We start from the raw sequence: 17,804 nt of genomic DNA, 5'->3' as shown, positions 1-17,804 counted from the left end.
CCTTGTGCAATTAAATCCTTGTTTTCTTCCCTTGTAGACACCAGTCAGTTTGGATTGACAACAACATCTTCTTATACAACACCATCTCCATACTTATGACTGTGTGGCTAATCACAACTCCAGTACCATATTTAAGTTTACTGACAGCAGCACAATCATTGACTGAATCAGCACGTAGAGTTTGGGTGGTGTCACAACAGCAACTTTTCATTCAATGTCAGCAAGACCAAGGTGCTGATTATTGAACCCTGGAGGAGGAAACCGTCCTCATCAGGGGATCAGAGGTGGAGAAGGTCAATAACTTTAAGTTCTTTGGTATTATCATTTCAGAGGATCTGTCCTGTACCCGGCACAGAAGTGCAATAACGAAGAAAGCACTGCAGTGTCTCTACTTAGAAGTTTGTGAAGATTCGGCGTGACATCTAATACTTTGACATGCTTCTATAGATGTGCAGTGGAGAGTATATTGACTGGCTTCATCACAATCTGGTATGAAAACATGAATGCCCTTGAATGGAAAATCCTACAGGAAGTAGTGAATGCGGCTTCGGCCATCACGGGTAAAGCCCTCCCCACCACAGAGCACATCGACTCTGAGTGCTGTCACAGGAAAGCAGCATTCACCATCAAGGACCTCTCCCACCCAGGCCATGCTCTCTTATCATTGCTGCCATCAGGAAGAATGTACAGGAGCCTCTTTCTGGGACATTTATTACCCCCCAAACATCAGGCTCTTGAGCCAGAGGGGATAACGTCACACAACTTCACTCGACCTATCGCTGAGCTGTTCCCACAACCTGTGGACTCACTTTCAAGGACTCTTCATTTCATGTTTTGGTTAATTATTGGTTCAGTATTATTATGATTCTTTTCTCTCTTTTGTATTTGCAGTTTGTTGTCCTTTGTATATTGGTTGTGTGTCCGTCCTGTTGGGTGTGGTCTTTCATCGATTCTATTGTGTGTCTTGGATTTGTTCTTTTTGCCTGCAAGAAGACGAATCTCAGGGTTGTATAAGGTGACATATATGTACTTTGATAATAAATTTATTTTGAACTTTGAACCTGCATTTGATGTCTTAATCTCATTAATTTACCTAGTACTTTTATTACAGGTTGACATCCCTTACCTGAAATGCTTCAGGCTGTTTCGGTTTTTGGAATATTTGCATCTATATGATGAAATACTTTGGGAATGGAACCCAAGTTTAAACACAAAATCCATGTATAATACATATACATCTTACGTACAGCTGGTTGGAAGCTCATAGACTGAACAGTCCACAGTCAGAGCGCAGTCTGATGTAATGGAGCTGGGTCCTCCACAGACTGTTGCAGTTGACTGACTGCCTCCAACTGTGTCTATTACCAGGTTCCAGTGTTGCGATTAGCTTCATATTTACCATTGGTTTCAAACAGCCGCCCGTTCCACAGGAGGGGTTTAATTTTATATAATATTTTAAATAATTTTCTGCATGAAACAATTACCTTCAATTTTCAGTTTATCATGATTGATCTTTGTTTCATGATCAGCATACTGTTAAGTGGCATAAGATGCTGACGAATCCACTCTTTCAATACATCATCGTGATTTTCATTTATCACTCTATGCAGTGTTTTTCGTGAGCTTCCGTTCGTACGTCAGATCACTTCTCAGAACTGTCTGTGGTGTGCAGAGACCTGCGCATTGCCTGGGAACCTTGAGGAATTTTCCATTTGTGACTTTGTGTCAGTGCTCAAAATAATTAGGATTGATGAGCTTTTTGGATTTTGGATAAAGGGGTACTCAACCTGTAAAAAGTTATGTTAATTGTTTTGATTTCTTCACTAGCCATTGCTAATTAGTTTCCCATGGTTTCTCTAGTCGAATAGGAAATACTGTCAAGCTACTTGATAGTTGTTCAACATTTCTGCCATTTTATTATTGCCCATTTTTATTTCCGCTGTTTTATCTTTTAAGTAGTTAGTATTTAGATTTTATTTACAGAAGCTTTTGCTCTTTCTTTAAGCAGTTGAAAGCAAGCCAGCCAGAATTACGGAAACACAAATCTTATAGACTTCTTGAACTAGAAGAGGTGAATGACTGACTTTGTAAATTTTCAGAGAAGAGGCCAAATCGTAAGACAGGCAGTGAATATTATTTGTAACACATTACAATTTGAAGTTAGTTTTATCAGTAGGGAAACAAGATTGGCCTTGAAAACAAGGATAATAATTTTAGAATTGGCTTCTCCTTTGAATGTAAATCAGTGAATACAGACTCTTGATCTATTGAGCAAAATAATTTTAGCTGAGACTATTCTTTAGAATGGAAGACCATAAGACATAGGAGCAGAATTAGGCCATTTGGCCCATTGAGTCTGCACCACTATTCGATTATGGCTGATGTAGTCTACAGATAGTCTACACATTTATTACTTCTACCAAAGCGCGTGTCCAAACACTTCTCTACACTATTCTAATTGCCACTTCTTTGCCCAGTCTCCTAATCTGTCCAAGTCCTTCTGTAGACACTCCCTTTCCTCAATGCTGCCTGCCCCTGTTGTATCACTTGCAAATTTAGCCACAAAGCTATCAATTGTGTCATCCAGATAATTGATACATAATATGAATAGAAGCGGTCCCAAAACCAACCCCTATGGAACACCGGTAGCCAACCAGAAAAGGCCCCCTTTATTCCAACTCCCTGTTTCTTGCCAGTCAGCCAATCTCCTATCCATGCTATTTTCTGTAATACCACGGGCTCTTAACTTGTTTAACAGCCTCATGAGCAGCATATCATCAAAGGGATTCTGAAAATTCAAGTAAATAACTTCTTCCATTGTTTATCCTGCCTGGTATTTTTTCAAAGAATTCCAACAGATTTCTCAGGCAATGTTTCCCCTTAAGGAAACCATGTGGACTTTGGCCTATTTTATTGGATGCCTCCAAGTATCCTGAAACCTCATCATTTAGTAATGGACTCCAATGTTTTACCAACCACTAGTCAGCATAATGAGCCTATAATTTCCTGAATTTTGCCTCCTACCTTTCTTAATGAATGAAATGACATTTGCAATTTTCCAGTCCTCCAGAGCCACTCAAGAATCTGGTGATTCTTGAAAGTTCACGAGTTATGCCACTGCAATCTCTTCAGCTACCTCTTTCAGAACTGTGGAGTGTAGTCCCTCTCATTCAGGTGACTTTTCTACCTTCAGGCTTTTCAGCTTCCAAAGCACTTTCTCCTGAGGAATAAGAACTACACTCACTTCTGCCCCCTGGCAGTTTTGAATTTCTGGCAAACTGCTCGTGTCTTTCACAGTGAAGATTGGCATAAAATACATACTGAGGTTGTCTGACATTTCTTGGTCCCCCATTACACCCTCTTCTACAACACTCTCCAGCAGTCCAATATCCACTCTACCCTTTTTTTTCACTCTTTATAAATCTGGAAAAACTTCAGGTATAGCTTACCTTCACAGTTCATCTTTTTCTCCTTACTGCTTTTATAGATGCCTGTTGTTGGTTTTGAAAAGCACCCCAATCCTCTACCTTACTCTTAGTATTTGCTATATTGTATACCCTCTCCTTTTCTTTTCTGTGGCCTTTGACTCCCCTTTTCAGCTATGGTTGCCTCAATTTCCCTTTAGAATGCTACTTCTTTGGGGTGAACACATCTTGTGTCTTTCAATAACTCACAGAAACTCCAGCCATTGCTGTTCTGCCATCATCCCTGCTATTCTTCCATTCCATTCAACTTCGGCCAGCTCCTCTCTTATGCCTCTGTAATTTCCTTTATTTCACTGTAATACTGATACATCTGATTTTTAGTTTCTCTGTCTCAAACTGTGGAGTGAACTCTATCATATTATGATCACTGCTTCCTGCAGTTCCTTTACCCTAAGCTCCTAATTTAATATGGTTTATTACACAACACCCAATCCAGAATTGCCTTTTCACTTGTGAGTTCAACTAAAGCTGCTCTTAAAAGAGCCATCTTGTAGATATACTACAAATTCCTTCTTTTGCGATATAGCATCAACCTAATTTTCCCAATCTACCTGCATATCGAAATCTCCCGTGACCGTTATAACATTGCCTCTCTTACGTGCCTTTTCGATCTCCCTTTGTAATTTGTACCCGTCATCTGGCTATTGTTCACAGGCCTGTATATAACTTTCAACAGGGTTGTTTTACCCTTGCATTTTCTGAACTCAACCCACAAGGATTCTATATCTTCTGATCCCACGTCACTTCTTTCCAAGGATTTGTTCTCATTTTTTTGACAAACAGAACCACCCCACCCCCTGCCCACCTGCCTGTCCTTTCAATGTGATATGTATCCTTTGATTATAAGCTCCCAACTGTGATCTTAATTCAGCCAGACTCAGTGTTGACCACAATGTCATACTTGCCAATTTCTGTTATTTTGAGTATAACGTGCATTCGGTTATAGCACCTTCAGCCATGTATTCATTACCCTTGTCAAATCTGTCTCCATGTTAAATTCTTATCCTTTTCTAAACTTATTGCCTTTTTATTTATTCTGTAGACTTCTGTAACCTCTCCTGCATTCTTCTTCTCTTTTATTTTATCCTTACTTTTCCAAGTTGTTCCATGCCCTATCTACGATCTTAATTTTGCAATTTGCCAGGACCCTGGTCTCAGCATGATTCAGATGGAGCCCATCCCATTGGAATAGCTCCTACCGTCATCAATACTGGTGCCAATGCCCGATGAATGCAAACCCACTTCTCCCACACAAATCTTTTCACCATGCATTTGCATGTGACTCAGTTAACAATCTGAGAGATTGTTAACTTTTTGGTCCTGCTTTTTTAATTTAGTCTCTAGCTGCTCAAATTTCCTAAGCTGAACCTCTTTCCTTGTTCTTCCTACATCGTTGTTACCCACCTAGACTAACTGATCTTTTCCAAATTCCTCTGCATGTCAAATGAAATGTCCTGAACCTGGGCATCTGACAGACAGCACAGCCTTTGGAACTCTTGATCCTCACGACAGAAAATTGTGTCTCTTTTCCTGACTATACTATCCCCATTCACAAGTAGATTTCTCTTTCCCCCTCTTGGTTGGCTTCCTGAACTATGGTGCCATGGTTTGGTTACTCATAGGGAGCAACAATATCAAACCTGTTGGACCAACTCAACTTCAGCACTATTTCTTGCATCCCCTACCTACCTCCTTCTCTTGTCCTTGCCAACAAACTGAATTTGAGTAGTTAATCTAATGTGTGCAGCTGCCTCCTGAAACTGTGTCCAGGTAACCCTCCCCCTCCCTGATGCATCACAGTGTCTGAAGATCAGATTCCAGGTCATCGCTTTTGAGCACAAGTTCCTTGAGCGGCCAACTCTTACTACAGGTGTGATCACCAGGAACCACAGTGAGGTCCACCATCTCCCACATCAAGCAGCTACAAAAAAATCAACTGATCCAGCGCCCATATTTCATTTAATTTGTTGTAATGTATCCTTCTAGTTGTATAAAACTAATCCATAACATATGTAAAAATTTATTCTAATATACCGCATAATTAAAAAAGGCACTAAGCTGCTACTCTGCTGAATTCTTCCCTGAACACTAACCTGCTATTCTTCCCTGTGACTCCTTGCTAAAGCTTCCGATCTTAGTCTTAGCCACTGCTCACCCACGTAATGGCCTTTACCTCGCTGGATTCTCTTGGACCAAAGCATCAGCTTTTCACTCTAACTCTGGCCACTCCAACAATGGTCAACTATGATTAAACCTGTTTACTGGCCTTTGCCAAGTGCCTGGTTTCAAGTGCGCTGAATGTCCCAACTGGCCCCACTTGTATTTTCAAATCTCAAGATGATATACCAGTCAGGAAAGATATGGATGGAAAATTTCCCCTTAAGAATGCATGTGGTGGCAGAAATAAAATTACAGTAGCACAACATGCAACTAATTTTTTTGTGAGTGGTGAACTGAAAAATAATGAGCAATGCTGAGGTGTGATTGAAAATAAGAAACTTTTTGGACCTAAAAACCACAGCTGAAAAAACATCCCTTTCACAATGAGATCTATTGATTTCTGATTATTCCATATTCTGTTAAAGCAGGAGTTCCCAAGCTTTTTTATGCCATGGACCAATACCATTAAGCGAAAGGTCCCTGGACGTTAGGTTGGGAGCCTCTGTTAGATTAACAAAAGCAGAAACTTTATTAGAAAATCAGTTGGCTCTGAGTAGAAATGCTAATTTTGTATAGAAATGCTAATTTTGTATGGCATCAAATGGCTAAGAGAAAGGGTGGCATGTGGACACATCCTTTTCCTCCCAAACTTAGCTCTGTTTGGAAATTAGTTCACCAAACTTAGTGACCACTCTTTGTTCAATTGCCTTCCTCTGACATGGGAGCTCGAACTTTGAATGTTCATTTACACCAGTACTATCTGATGAATGAAAGTAAAGCTTTAGACACTCAGTCAGTACAAAGTGAACTACATTGCTTGCCAACAAGTGTCAAAATTTACCATGGCAAAAATTTTATTTCATACCTGCTGACTTTTAGTGTCAACGTTTACAAACTAAATTTTGATGATTGTGTCCATTTTCTATCAAGGATTTATTCTTATGCAATATAGAAATTTGGAACAAAATACTTCTCCATTGGAAGATATGTTGAGTTTGGATTGGCCTGATTAGAGCTCAACAACCCTTCTAATTTCTTAACTTGTATGTTATTTATCAATAAGTAAACTTCCTTGCTAATGTTTGGAGTTCATCTTTTGTATATTGGATGGTGAGTCCTGGATCATTTGAGCAGACATTAAGTTGACAGAGAAAGATCACGTTTTCTAAAGTCTGCTTCATGACCGGGCGGGGTTTCATTAGTCGTCATCTTTATAAGCACAAAACAATTAGGTTAGTTTTCCCAGAAGATATTTTTAATACTCGTATGTTTTGCTGAGTACAGTAATTGTCTGACCTCATGCTGGTGCCCATTAAAACTTTGAATGCTCAATATTTTGAAGAGTTATGAGTACCTTTTAGGGTGGAGTGTGAGAATTCCACTTTATACAGATAGTTAACTTTACTTGCATGTGGTTCAGAGAAGAATTTATTGCCTCCCCCTGACTGCTTTAGTGAAGCAAATGAACCAAGTTATTGAGTAACATGATAGGGCATTTTGGGACTGTTGACTACAACTATGGGGCTAATGTCCAACACTCAGTAAGAACAGCAGATTACTAAATTGGATGGCTTTTAAGGCAACTTGGTAGCTTCATTATCACTATGGTTACTGTTTTTTAAAAAAATTCTTCATGAATTTACCTTCCCCCAATTGAAGAATGTTTAAAAATTGTGGATGCTGGAAATCTGCAATGACATTGCCATTTTGATGAAAGATCATGGAACTGAAATGACTCTCTTTCTGTCTCCACAGATGCAGCATGAACTGTTGAGTAATTCCAGCTTTTTGTTTTCATGTTATCTATGAACTTGGGTCAGCCACCTGGCCTATTCTCTCAAACTTAGACCTTATTTCTGCTAAAGCACCCACCCATCTTTCGTTTCTAACTCTTAGAACAAATAACACCAACCTGTATATCTTGTAATATCCTGTCCTCCTTTCTCTCAAATCTGCTGTTGTCAACTTACCTAGAAAGTGGTCTTTGATCCTTCCACCTTTGCAACCTTCATCCTCCTTGTGATCACATGGGTTTTCTCTGGGTGCTTTGGTTTCCTCCCACAGTCCAAAGATGTACCATTTGGTAGGTTAATTGATCATTGCATGTTGACTGGTGATTAGGCTTGGTTGGAATTGGGGGGGTTTCTGGGGTGGCATGTCTCAAAGGGCCTACTCTGTGCTGTACCCCTAAATAAAAAAAACTGGAATCTAAAGAAAAAATAATGCTGAAATTACTCAGCAGATTAGTCAGTGGCTGTGGAGAGAGAGAAGCAATTCTGATGAAAGCTCATTACCCTGAAGCATTAACTTTATTTCTCTGTCTACAGATGCAGTCTACGTATTATCACCACTTTGCATTTCTGGTCTGCAGCGTTTGTTATATTTTGTTTCTAGATCTGTTAATTAGGATGATACCAGAGGCTAGTCAATTTGGCCTCACATTCTTCAGCTTGCTAGTCTTTGGTTACAAGAATGCAGCCATTAATTATTCACTGACAGAACTACCTAATCTATTTAATGCAGAGCTCAGCAGTGATTTTCAAATAATAACTTAAATGATCATTCATAGAACACCAAGAGTCTTCAATATAAATCACTTTACTTTCATTTTTCTTTAACTTTGCTGAATCTCCCAGAGGGTTGTCATCTGACAGTTTAGCTTTTGTGAAACAGTACTGAGTATAATTTTTGGAATGTTTGAAAGAAGATGAAAATAAATTGCTTTCTATTGAAAACTGTTAGTGGCAAGTCAAATATCATTTCTTCAGTTAACGCACTTTGCAAATTACTGTCAAGCTCTGCATAAAATGCTTTATGTAGCCATGTCAGTTAACAGTGGCTGGAAAATGGCATATTTTAAACCTGTCAGCTAAACAGTACACATTGAGGCCTTGTCAGCTTGCTACTGCTGCAATTCCTATTTTTGTTATCATTTGCTATGGCTACCTCCCTGTGTTGTTTAGCTGCAAATTCTGATTTATAGAAGGCAGCTTTGTCTTCACCAAATCTTTAAAAGACTATCCAATTGGTTCCTTTCCTTTGATCTTTTCAATGTTATAATCAAATCTGCTTTCACACTTTCAATGAGTACATTCATTATCATCCTTATTCACTGGATATCTCCTGCCTCCCTCTGCCACAGGTTCTTGCACTGATTATTTTAAATCAATGTGCTTGATTGCCAGAAATGCATTTTCCGAACTTCAGCAGAACACTTCTTGATTTTGAACAAGTCTCTCAAATCTCCCTATATCTTTGCCCCCGCATTTCTTCACATGCCTGAAGTCTTTTCACTCTGGTATTGTTCTAGAAGATCTCCCATGGAACCTCCTAAAGACTTGACATTTTTTTAAAAGTTAACTTAAATAATTCACAACCCATGTTTCCTCTAACTTTTGTAAGCTATGACATTAATAAAGCTGTGGATCCTTTGTATTCCCCTATAACTTGCCCCCTCTCCCCTCAAGGGTTAGTTTATATACATCTCTGAACCATTTAATTTAGATTGTTTCTCAACAGAATGAATCACCGTGTACTTCATGCATGCCTGCCATTTCAAAACCAAGTACTCGCTACTTGGTGCTTATAATGTTTCAGGAATATGAGATGCATGTTCAGAGCTGCCAGTGACCAGACATATCTAATCAGAACCATCATCTCTGCCCTGATTGTACTTTTTTTTTGTTTCTATTTCCTAATCAGAAATTTAAATGTTTGTCCTGGTTGCATCAGCCCAGTTCTTTTGCCATGCCCTGTGTAAAATCAATGGAAGTGCAGATGGAATTTGGGCCAAATATCATACATTTGGAAGATACACTTAGAACCACATTCAGAAGCTGAGTGCACAATCGGTAGCATTAGTTTGAGAAGGATTGAATCAGCTGTTCTTTTGACAGTGTGATAGAGGAGATTTTGAAATTGGAACAGTAGGAGGATAAGGTTAAGCAAAGTATCAGAGCAGAAACAGATCATTGATATCTATGTTTTTATTCTCTTTCCTAGGATCCATCACTGCTGGATGGCAGAGTGATTCTTCAGCAAGTTAAAGCTGGAACAGTTGTGGCCAGGCAAGGTGACCAGGTAAGAACAGGACATCAACTACGGTTATAGGAAGCAATTTGTGAGCCCTTTACAATTACCTGGTTTTCTGCATTAATTACTCATAAAATGTGGTCTGATCTTCATCTAAGTCACCATAATAGACAAACACAATCTGCCTAAGCTAATAACACATAAACAATTGTACTACTTCACGTCAATACTGAGTACACAATTTAAACAATCAAAGGAGTATTTGAACTTTTGGGGTAATGCCTTCTACAAAAGCTGTTTAGAGTCAGGTGTTCCAATCAATGAATGATGAAGGAGGTAATGGCAAAAGACCTGCAGAAATTTAGAACTTTCTAAGGTCTCTGTTCATGTGTCCACAATAAGAAAAACACTGAACAAGAATGGTGTTCATGGAAGGACACCGCGGAGGAAACCACTGCTCTCCAAAAAAAAAACATTGCTGCACATTTCAAGTTTGCAAAAGACCACCTGGGTGTTCCACACTGCTTTTGGGACAATGTTCTGTGGACAGATGAGACAAAAGATGAACTTTGACAGAAATGCACAATGCTATGTTTGGAGAAAAAGTGCAATTGCACACCAACACCAAAACCTTGTCCCAACTGTGAAGCGTGTTGGAAGGAGCATCATAGTTTTGGGCTGCTTTGCTGCCTCAGGGCCTGGACAGCTTGCAGTTGTTGAGGGAACAATGAATTCAAAATTGTATCAAGACATTTTACAGGAGAATGTCAGGGTAGTGGTCTGTCACTTGAAGCTTAATAGAAGTTGGATGATACAACAGGACAAGTGATTCAAAACACACGAGGAAATCAACATCAAAGTAGCTTAAAAAGCAGAAAATTACATGTTTTGGAATGGCCAAGTCAGAGTTCAGACCTTAACTCAATTGAAATGCTGTGGCATGACCTGAAGGGAGCTGCTTATGCAAGCTATCCCAGAAATATTGATGAACTGAAACAGTTTTGTATGGAGGAATGGTCTAAAATTCATCCTCACCATTACATCCTGAAAATTTAGGTAAATAAATAATATTGTGAAGACTATTGTTTTATTTTAACTTTGTGGAAAAGAAGCAGGCCTTGGTTTCCTCCTAGAACAGGGGCCCCCAGTTTGATGTGTACAGACCACTCGGTTAATGGTAAGGCACATTGGCATAAACGAGGTTAGGAAACCCTGTCCTAGAAGGTCAGATTTTGTCTTTCCTGCTGCAAATTGACATCTTTCCCTCTTGCCAAAGTCATTGTATAAATTTTTGAAATTGTCCATGTTCCAAAAGATTCACTGATACTGTGAGAACTCATCTGTGTTCTCCTGGCCTTTCCTGACCCTCAGTAAATTTTACATTCAAAAGCTATGCTACTTGTCCAATTAAGATGCTATGTTAGGCTTTGAGTTTCAACTTCAAGGTTACAGTGCTGGACCTGTTCCCTGTTTATTCCACCTTGTACAATCTGTTTAGAACATTATAAGGTTGGTAACTTATCGATAATCTAAAAGTGCTTTTCCAGCAATTCTGGTAAAAGTGGCCTCGTATGTTGTAATGGGAATGAATGCAAGTGGTCTGATCTTGCATCTCTTGACTGTCCGAGTAGCTTTCATTCGAAACAGATTGCTGAATTTCCTGTAGGTTGTGGTGTAATGGAAGAAAGGGAAATTGATTTTTTTTGAAAGAGTAACACATTGTCTAGGCAATGAATTTACCAACTATACTTTGCTTCCTTCTCAGGATGTCAGCATTCATTTTGTGGTCTCAGGGCTGTTGCATGTTTATCAGCGAATGATTGACAGGGAAGAGGAGAATTGCCTGTTTGTTGCTCATCCTGGAGAGATTGTGGGGCAGCTGGCTGTGCTAACTGGAGAGCCACTTATCTTCAGCATCAAGGCTCAGAGGGACTGCACCTTCCTGTGTATCTCCAAATGCCACTTCTATGAGTAAGTCAATTAGCCCTCGACTTTGTTCTTACTGTCTTGCAAGGGAAAGTGAAGCCTTTGTTGAATTGCTTTTATTTAGTTCAATCATTCTTGAGGTTTTGCAAGATCAAACCGTGAAAGTGGAATCTAAGGAGATTAAATTTGCTTCTTTTATAAGCACTTGAACTGTTCTGATGATATTGCAATTTGGGTAAACAGATTTAAAGGCAAATCCCATTATAAAAATGCCACCCATGTTGAAATGAAGAGGGTTCTGCAATACCATAAATGAGTATTAGTGTGAAATGTTTACCTGGGCAGTTTCTAATGTAAATTGGGGGTGGGAGGGGGAAGAGGAATGCATTTCACAATACAGTATATAAAAGGGCATTATATGTGACTGTAGAATTGGGACCAAGATTATCTATGTAAATTGTTCTCATGGCTAGGCTAGGATTAAATCACAGGATTGCATGGCTGGAAGGGCCTATTCTGCACTGTGTCTCAGTCAATAAATGGTGAATTACTTGTTACCATAGTTCCTTCCTAAATGCACAATCAAGGACACTAGCCCCTAACATTAGAGGGAAGGTTGCTGGTGACTGTCATGTACAGAAGTCAGAACATTAGCTACTACAGTGTGGATCCTCACTGAGAAATAACTTCTCATCCTCACAGGTAGCTCCTCAGGGTTCAGGAAGACTTGCTCCCACTCCAATTCTGTTGCCTTGTGTAGACTGAAGATTCATAGAAACATAGAAAACCTGCAGCACAATACAGGCCCTGCGGTCCACAAAGCTGTGCCGAACATGTACTTACTTTAGAAATTACCTAGGGTTACCCGTAGCCCTCTATTTTTCTAAGCGCCATGTACCTATCCAGGAGTCTCTTAAAAGACCCTATCGTTTCCACCTCCACCACTGTCATCGGCAGCCCATTCCATGCACTCACCACTTTCTGCTTTAAAAAAAAACAACAACTTACCCCGACATCTCCTCTGAACCTACTTCCAAGCACCCTGTGCCCTCTTGTGTTTGCCATTTCAGCCCTGGGAAAAAACCTCTGATTATTCACACAATCAATGCCTCTCATCATCTTATACACCTCTATCAGGTTGCCTCTTCTGCCGCTCCCAAGGAGAAAAGGCCGAGTTCACTCAACCTATTCTCATAAGGCATGCTCCCCAATCCAGGCAACATCCTTGTAAATCTCCTCTGTACCCTTTCTATAGTTTCCACATCCTTCCTGTAGTGAGGTGACCAGAACTGAGCACAGTACTCCAAGTGGGGTCTGGCCAGGGTCCTATATAACTGTAACAGTAGCTCTCAGCTCTTAAACTCAATCCCACGGTTGATGAAGTCCAATGCACCGTATGCCTTCTTAACCACAGAGTCAACCTGCACAGCTGCTTTGAGTGTCCTATGGACTCAGACCCCAAGATCCCTCTGATCCTCTACACTGCCAAGAGTCTTACCATTAATACTATATTCTGCCATCATATTTGACCTGCCAAAATGCACCACCTCACACTTATCTGGGTTGAACTCCATCTGCCACTTCTCAGCCCAGTTTTACATCCTATTGATGTGCCGCTGTAACCTCTGACAACCCTCCACACTATCCACAACGCCCCCAACCTTTGTGTCATCAGCAAATTTACAAACTCATCCCTCCACTTCCTCATCCGGGCCATTTATAAAAATCATAAAGAGAAGGGGTCCCAGAACAGATCCGTGAGGCACACCACTGGTCACTGACCTCTGTGCAGAATATGACCCATCTATAACCGCTCTTTTCCTTCTTGTGGACAAACCAATTCTGGATCCACAAAACAATGTCTCCTTGGATCCCATGCCTCCTTACTTTCTCAATAAGCCTTGCATGGGGTACCTTATCAAATGCCTTGCTGAAATCCATATACACTACATCTACTGCTCTACCTTCATCAATGTGTTTAGTCAGAATGTGCCTCAAGTACTTGCCAGGGCAGATGCATTATTATAGAAGTTGTGAGCTCATTCCCATTCTTATGCAAGACTTGCTTGTGACCTCCGTTTGCTCCCTTTGCAGGTGTCAAAGTGTTTGCGGTCTTCTCGGTGCTGCTGTCCTTTATTGAGTGGTCACAGGCCAGGGACTGGGGTGGATGTTGGGTTTTTTTCAGGGAATCTTTAAGAATGACTTTGTTTTGTCTGGCCTTTAGGAAGACAGTTGCTTTTACAGGGCTTGGAGTGCTTCCTCTGGAAACCTGGTGTTAGGCATATGGACTACCCACGAGCTGGTTGAGTGTAATTCAAGTTTTGATGCCAAAAATGTCTCGCAGGAGAGAGCACGGACATTGGTTTCTTATCATTTGAATGGCTTTGGAGGATTTTGCAAAGACCACATATGTTGACCATGACTCCAAAGTAAACAGGGTTTTTTGGTGTTAACAGATATTCATTTCTTTCCATCATTAAGCAGTAGGTCATGCAGCATTTCAAAGAGATTGTTCTCTTTGAAATTCCCTGGACTGTTAGTCTCCACTCCTTTTTATAGTCTTCTGGATGTAAGCATAGGAGCTGCCACACCTCTTCTTTTTGCCTCTTGCTACTATCCAGGGACGGAGTCAGTCTATCAGGTGAAGCAGTGATTCATTTGCACTTCGTACAATCTAGTGTGCTGCATTTGGCGTCCACAGTACAGCCAAGCACAGATGGAGTGACAACTTTGCAGAGCACCTGAGCCTGACATTTTAACTCGCCATTCTATTTCCACGAAGAGGTACAGTCGACGTTTCAGGCCAAGACCCTTGGTCTCGGCCCGAAACGTCAACTGTACCTCTTCCTAGAGTTGCTGTCTGGCCTGCTGTGTTCACCAGCAACTTTGATGTGTGTTGCTTGAATTTCCAGCATCTGCAGAATTCCTTGTGTTTGCATTCTATTTCCACTCTCACTTTCCATCTGTAGCTTTCTACTCTATTATAACAAAGACCAGTGCCAGCTCGAGGAGCAACACCTCAACTTCTAGAGGGTATGTTGCAGCTTCAAGTACCTTGCTCTTTCTATCAGAATTGGCCATTTCTCTGTCATCATTTTGACTCAGTTTCTATCTGTAGCTGGGTGTATAATTAGTGACATACTACACAAAGAAGCATAATCTGCTGTTTAACTGCCAAATTAAATAATTTGCTCTCATGCTGTTGTAAGCATTCCTTTCTACACCACTGAAAACAACCTTGTTTTCCCCTCTTTCCCAGTTTTGATGAAAAGTCTTCAGCTGGAAATACAAGCTGTTCCTTTTTCCATAGCTGCTGCCTGTCCTGCTGGAAATTGCCAAATTTTCTGTTTATATGACCCTATTATTTACTTAATACAGTTCACAGGTTGATTGGAGATGACATTGTCCCATGCTAATGCATATAGCTGGATTTGATTGAGGTTATGGAAGTTGAACATGCACTAAATTGTTTATTTTTATTTTTTTTAAAGAATAATGAGGGAGAAACCCAATGTGGTATTACCTGTGGCTCATACTGTGGTGAGGAGGATGTCTCCATTTGTGAGACAGATCGACTTTGCTTTGGACTGGATGGCAGTGGAAGCTGGGCGAGCTGTGTACAGGTAAGAAGATAACCAAACAGACAGTGGCGGAATTAGACCAATTGGCCCATTGACTCTGCTCTGTCATTTGATTATGGCTGATTTATATTATCTCTCAACCTCATTCACTAGCCTTCTCCCCTTAACCGTTGATGCTCTTACTAATCAAGAAACTATCAACCTCTGCTTTAAATATACCTGAATGACTTGGCCCCTATAGTTGTCTGTGGCAATGAATTCCACATATTTACCACCCTCTGGCTAAAGAAATTCCTCCTCATCTCTGTTCTAAAGGGATTTCCTCCCTTTTGCGGCGGTGCCCTCTGGTCCGAGACCTGCCACTATTGAAAGTATCCTCTCCACATTCTCTCTATTTAGCCCTTTCAATATTCGGCAGGTTTCATTGAGATTTCCCCCTTTGTTCTTCCAAGGTCCAGTGAGTACAGGCCCAGAGCCATCAAATGCTCCTCAGAAGTAAATCTTTTCATTCCTGGGATCATTCTCGTGAACCACCTCTGGACCCTTTCCAATGGCATCACATCCTTTCTTAGATATTGGGGCCCAAAACTGCTCGCAATGCTCCAAATGTGGTCAGATACCTTTTAAAGCCTCAGCATTAAGTCCTTGCTTTTATATTTGAGTCCTCTAGAAATGATTGCTAACTTTGCATTTGTCTTCCTTACTACCAATTCAACTTGCATGTTAAATTTTTATGGTAAGGATGGTCAGTGTATCAGCAAAAAGCTGCACGCAAAGTATAGGACTGAGCTCAACGTTACAGCCCAAGAATGAATTCTTCCTCCATATAATATTATGTCATCTAGTTGGGCTCTTGGCACACCTGGTTAATGATTGAAGCTGTAGCTTGAGAACTTGTGCTCTTTAACGTACACTTAATGCAGCACTACATCATCTTTTATGGCTTTAAGCTGACCCAAATCAATTTCGGTGGTGGGGGTGGGGAGAGTGGTGGGAATGGAGACCTAACTGATACTTTGCTGTGAATCTCTGTCTATTTTAATATAATCTGGATTTGCTATTCAATACCAATAATCAACTATAGCTGTTACAACACTCATTAATCTTTTCAGCAAGATGTAGACCTAAGTTCAGAAATGTAGTTGATAACATTGGATTCTGGTGATATTGGTGATACGAAGGTTCTTTGGAAGTCATGAATGAGGCATAAAAGGTTATGGCTGTTTATTAGGTGTTATAAGAGTTAAGAATGAATAAAGAAAAAGAAAAAGTACAAAGAATTTTTTTTATATAGCGTTTTGCATCAGACAGTCAGCCATTCTAGTCTGGCGCGTGGTGTCAGGATTGGCCTCCTTTCGGATTAACCAGGTCATGATATGAGTGTTCCTGACTCGACCCTTTTTTTTTACGAGGCCGAGTGGCTAGCTTGACACTCAACCCAGCATGGATGGAAAGCATGCTCGGGGGCGGCTCGACTTGGATTTCAACTTGGGAACCTTCGTTCCGGAATCCGGTGCTGATCCCATTGCGCCACCAGCCGGCCACAAAGAAGTCATGGTTGTCTTGTACTCTATCTGGAGATAAAGCACGTTCCATTGATGAGATGGAACCAGAAACAGCTAGCTTCAAGTGCTGTGACACCTGCTGCAGACAAACTAAAAACCTTGAAAATATAGTATCAGTTGTACTATTACTAGAGAATTCACTGAACAATTACACGCATGTACAGCAGGTGTCTACATAAAAATACAAGCAAACATAGGAAAAGTTAAATTACAAGAAAATAAAATTTTGCACTCTAATCCAACGATACTGAAGGTAGTAATAGACTTATGCGGGCAAAGGCTGTTAAAGTAAGAAGGAAATGCTGGATGAAACATGACATGAAGAAATATGAGAGATTTGTTTTGCTGTGAAGAAGGTGGAGAATCAATATAAACCTGAAGGGATAATTTGATAGAAATTCAGGAAGAAAAATCTTCGGGAGTTTACATATGGATGTTTGGAAGTCTTCGAGCAAATTGAGAATTCTTTAAAGGCATAAAGATGGGATCCTTGTCTTCACAAATGAAGAGATTCAAAGCCAAAGAGTTTCTGCAAACCATCTTGAAATTCTGATTGAGTCTCATCTGGTGCCTTTTATCCAGTGGTAGGTGTCACATTTCAGCAAGAGCGGCTTTCAAAGATTCAAAAGTTTCGAAGTAGATTTATTATCGAAGTATTTTGTAAATTATGCAACCTTGAGATTCGTCTGCTTACAAGCAGCCACAAAGCAAGAAACCTGAAAGAACCCAGTTATAAAAAACAAGGACCAGCAACCAACGTGCAGCAAAAGAGGGAAAAAAAAACCCACAATTGTGTAATCAATAGAAGCAAGCAACAGCATTCTGAATCAAATTGAATCCATAGACCCAAGTCCCCAGAGCAGCTGGAATAGGCTCAAAGCCTTGGTCTCAAGTTCACTATGTAGCAGGGCAAGCCACCGTGGAGAGAGGACTGAACATCGCGGGAGTGTGAGTGAAATTAGCCCGACCCTTGCCTCTGGTCCTGGCACCCTGCCTTTCCAGTCTATCTGGTCTGGCGTATAAATCATCCAAACACCAGGTCGTGCCCTGCCGGG

At 40.5% G+C, this 17,804-nt stretch overlaps 1 protein-coding gene across 3 annotated transcripts in view; it reads left to right on the top strand.

Moving 5' to 3' along the window:
- pnpla7b (patatin-like phospholipase domain containing 7b) overlaps positions 1-17,804 on the top strand; it is a 329,157-nt gene that overhangs the window by 111,050 nt on the left and 200,303 nt on the right. For all 3 annotated transcript variants that reach the window (XM_072240527.1, XM_072240528.1, XM_072240529.1), the window contains exons 16-18: positions 9,648-9,725; positions 11,443-11,648; positions 15,095-15,226. In XM_072240527.1, coding sequence (XP_072096628.1) covers positions 9,648-9,725; positions 11,443-11,648; positions 15,095-15,226 — 416 coding nt within the window. The remainder of the gene's footprint in view (positions 1-9,647; positions 9,726-11,442; positions 11,649-15,094; positions 15,227-17,804) is intronic.

Source organism: Mobula birostris, chromosome 22 (genome assembly GCF_030028105.1).
Source record: "Mobula birostris isolate sMobBir1 chromosome 22, sMobBir1.hap1, whole genome shotgun sequence".
NCBI classification, from domain to species: Eukaryota; Metazoa; Chordata; class Chondrichthyes; order Myliobatiformes; family Myliobatidae; genus Mobula; species Mobula birostris.
The sequence above is the reverse complement of the archived record's forward strand: the minus strand, read 5'-3'. Positions and strand labels throughout refer to the sequence as shown.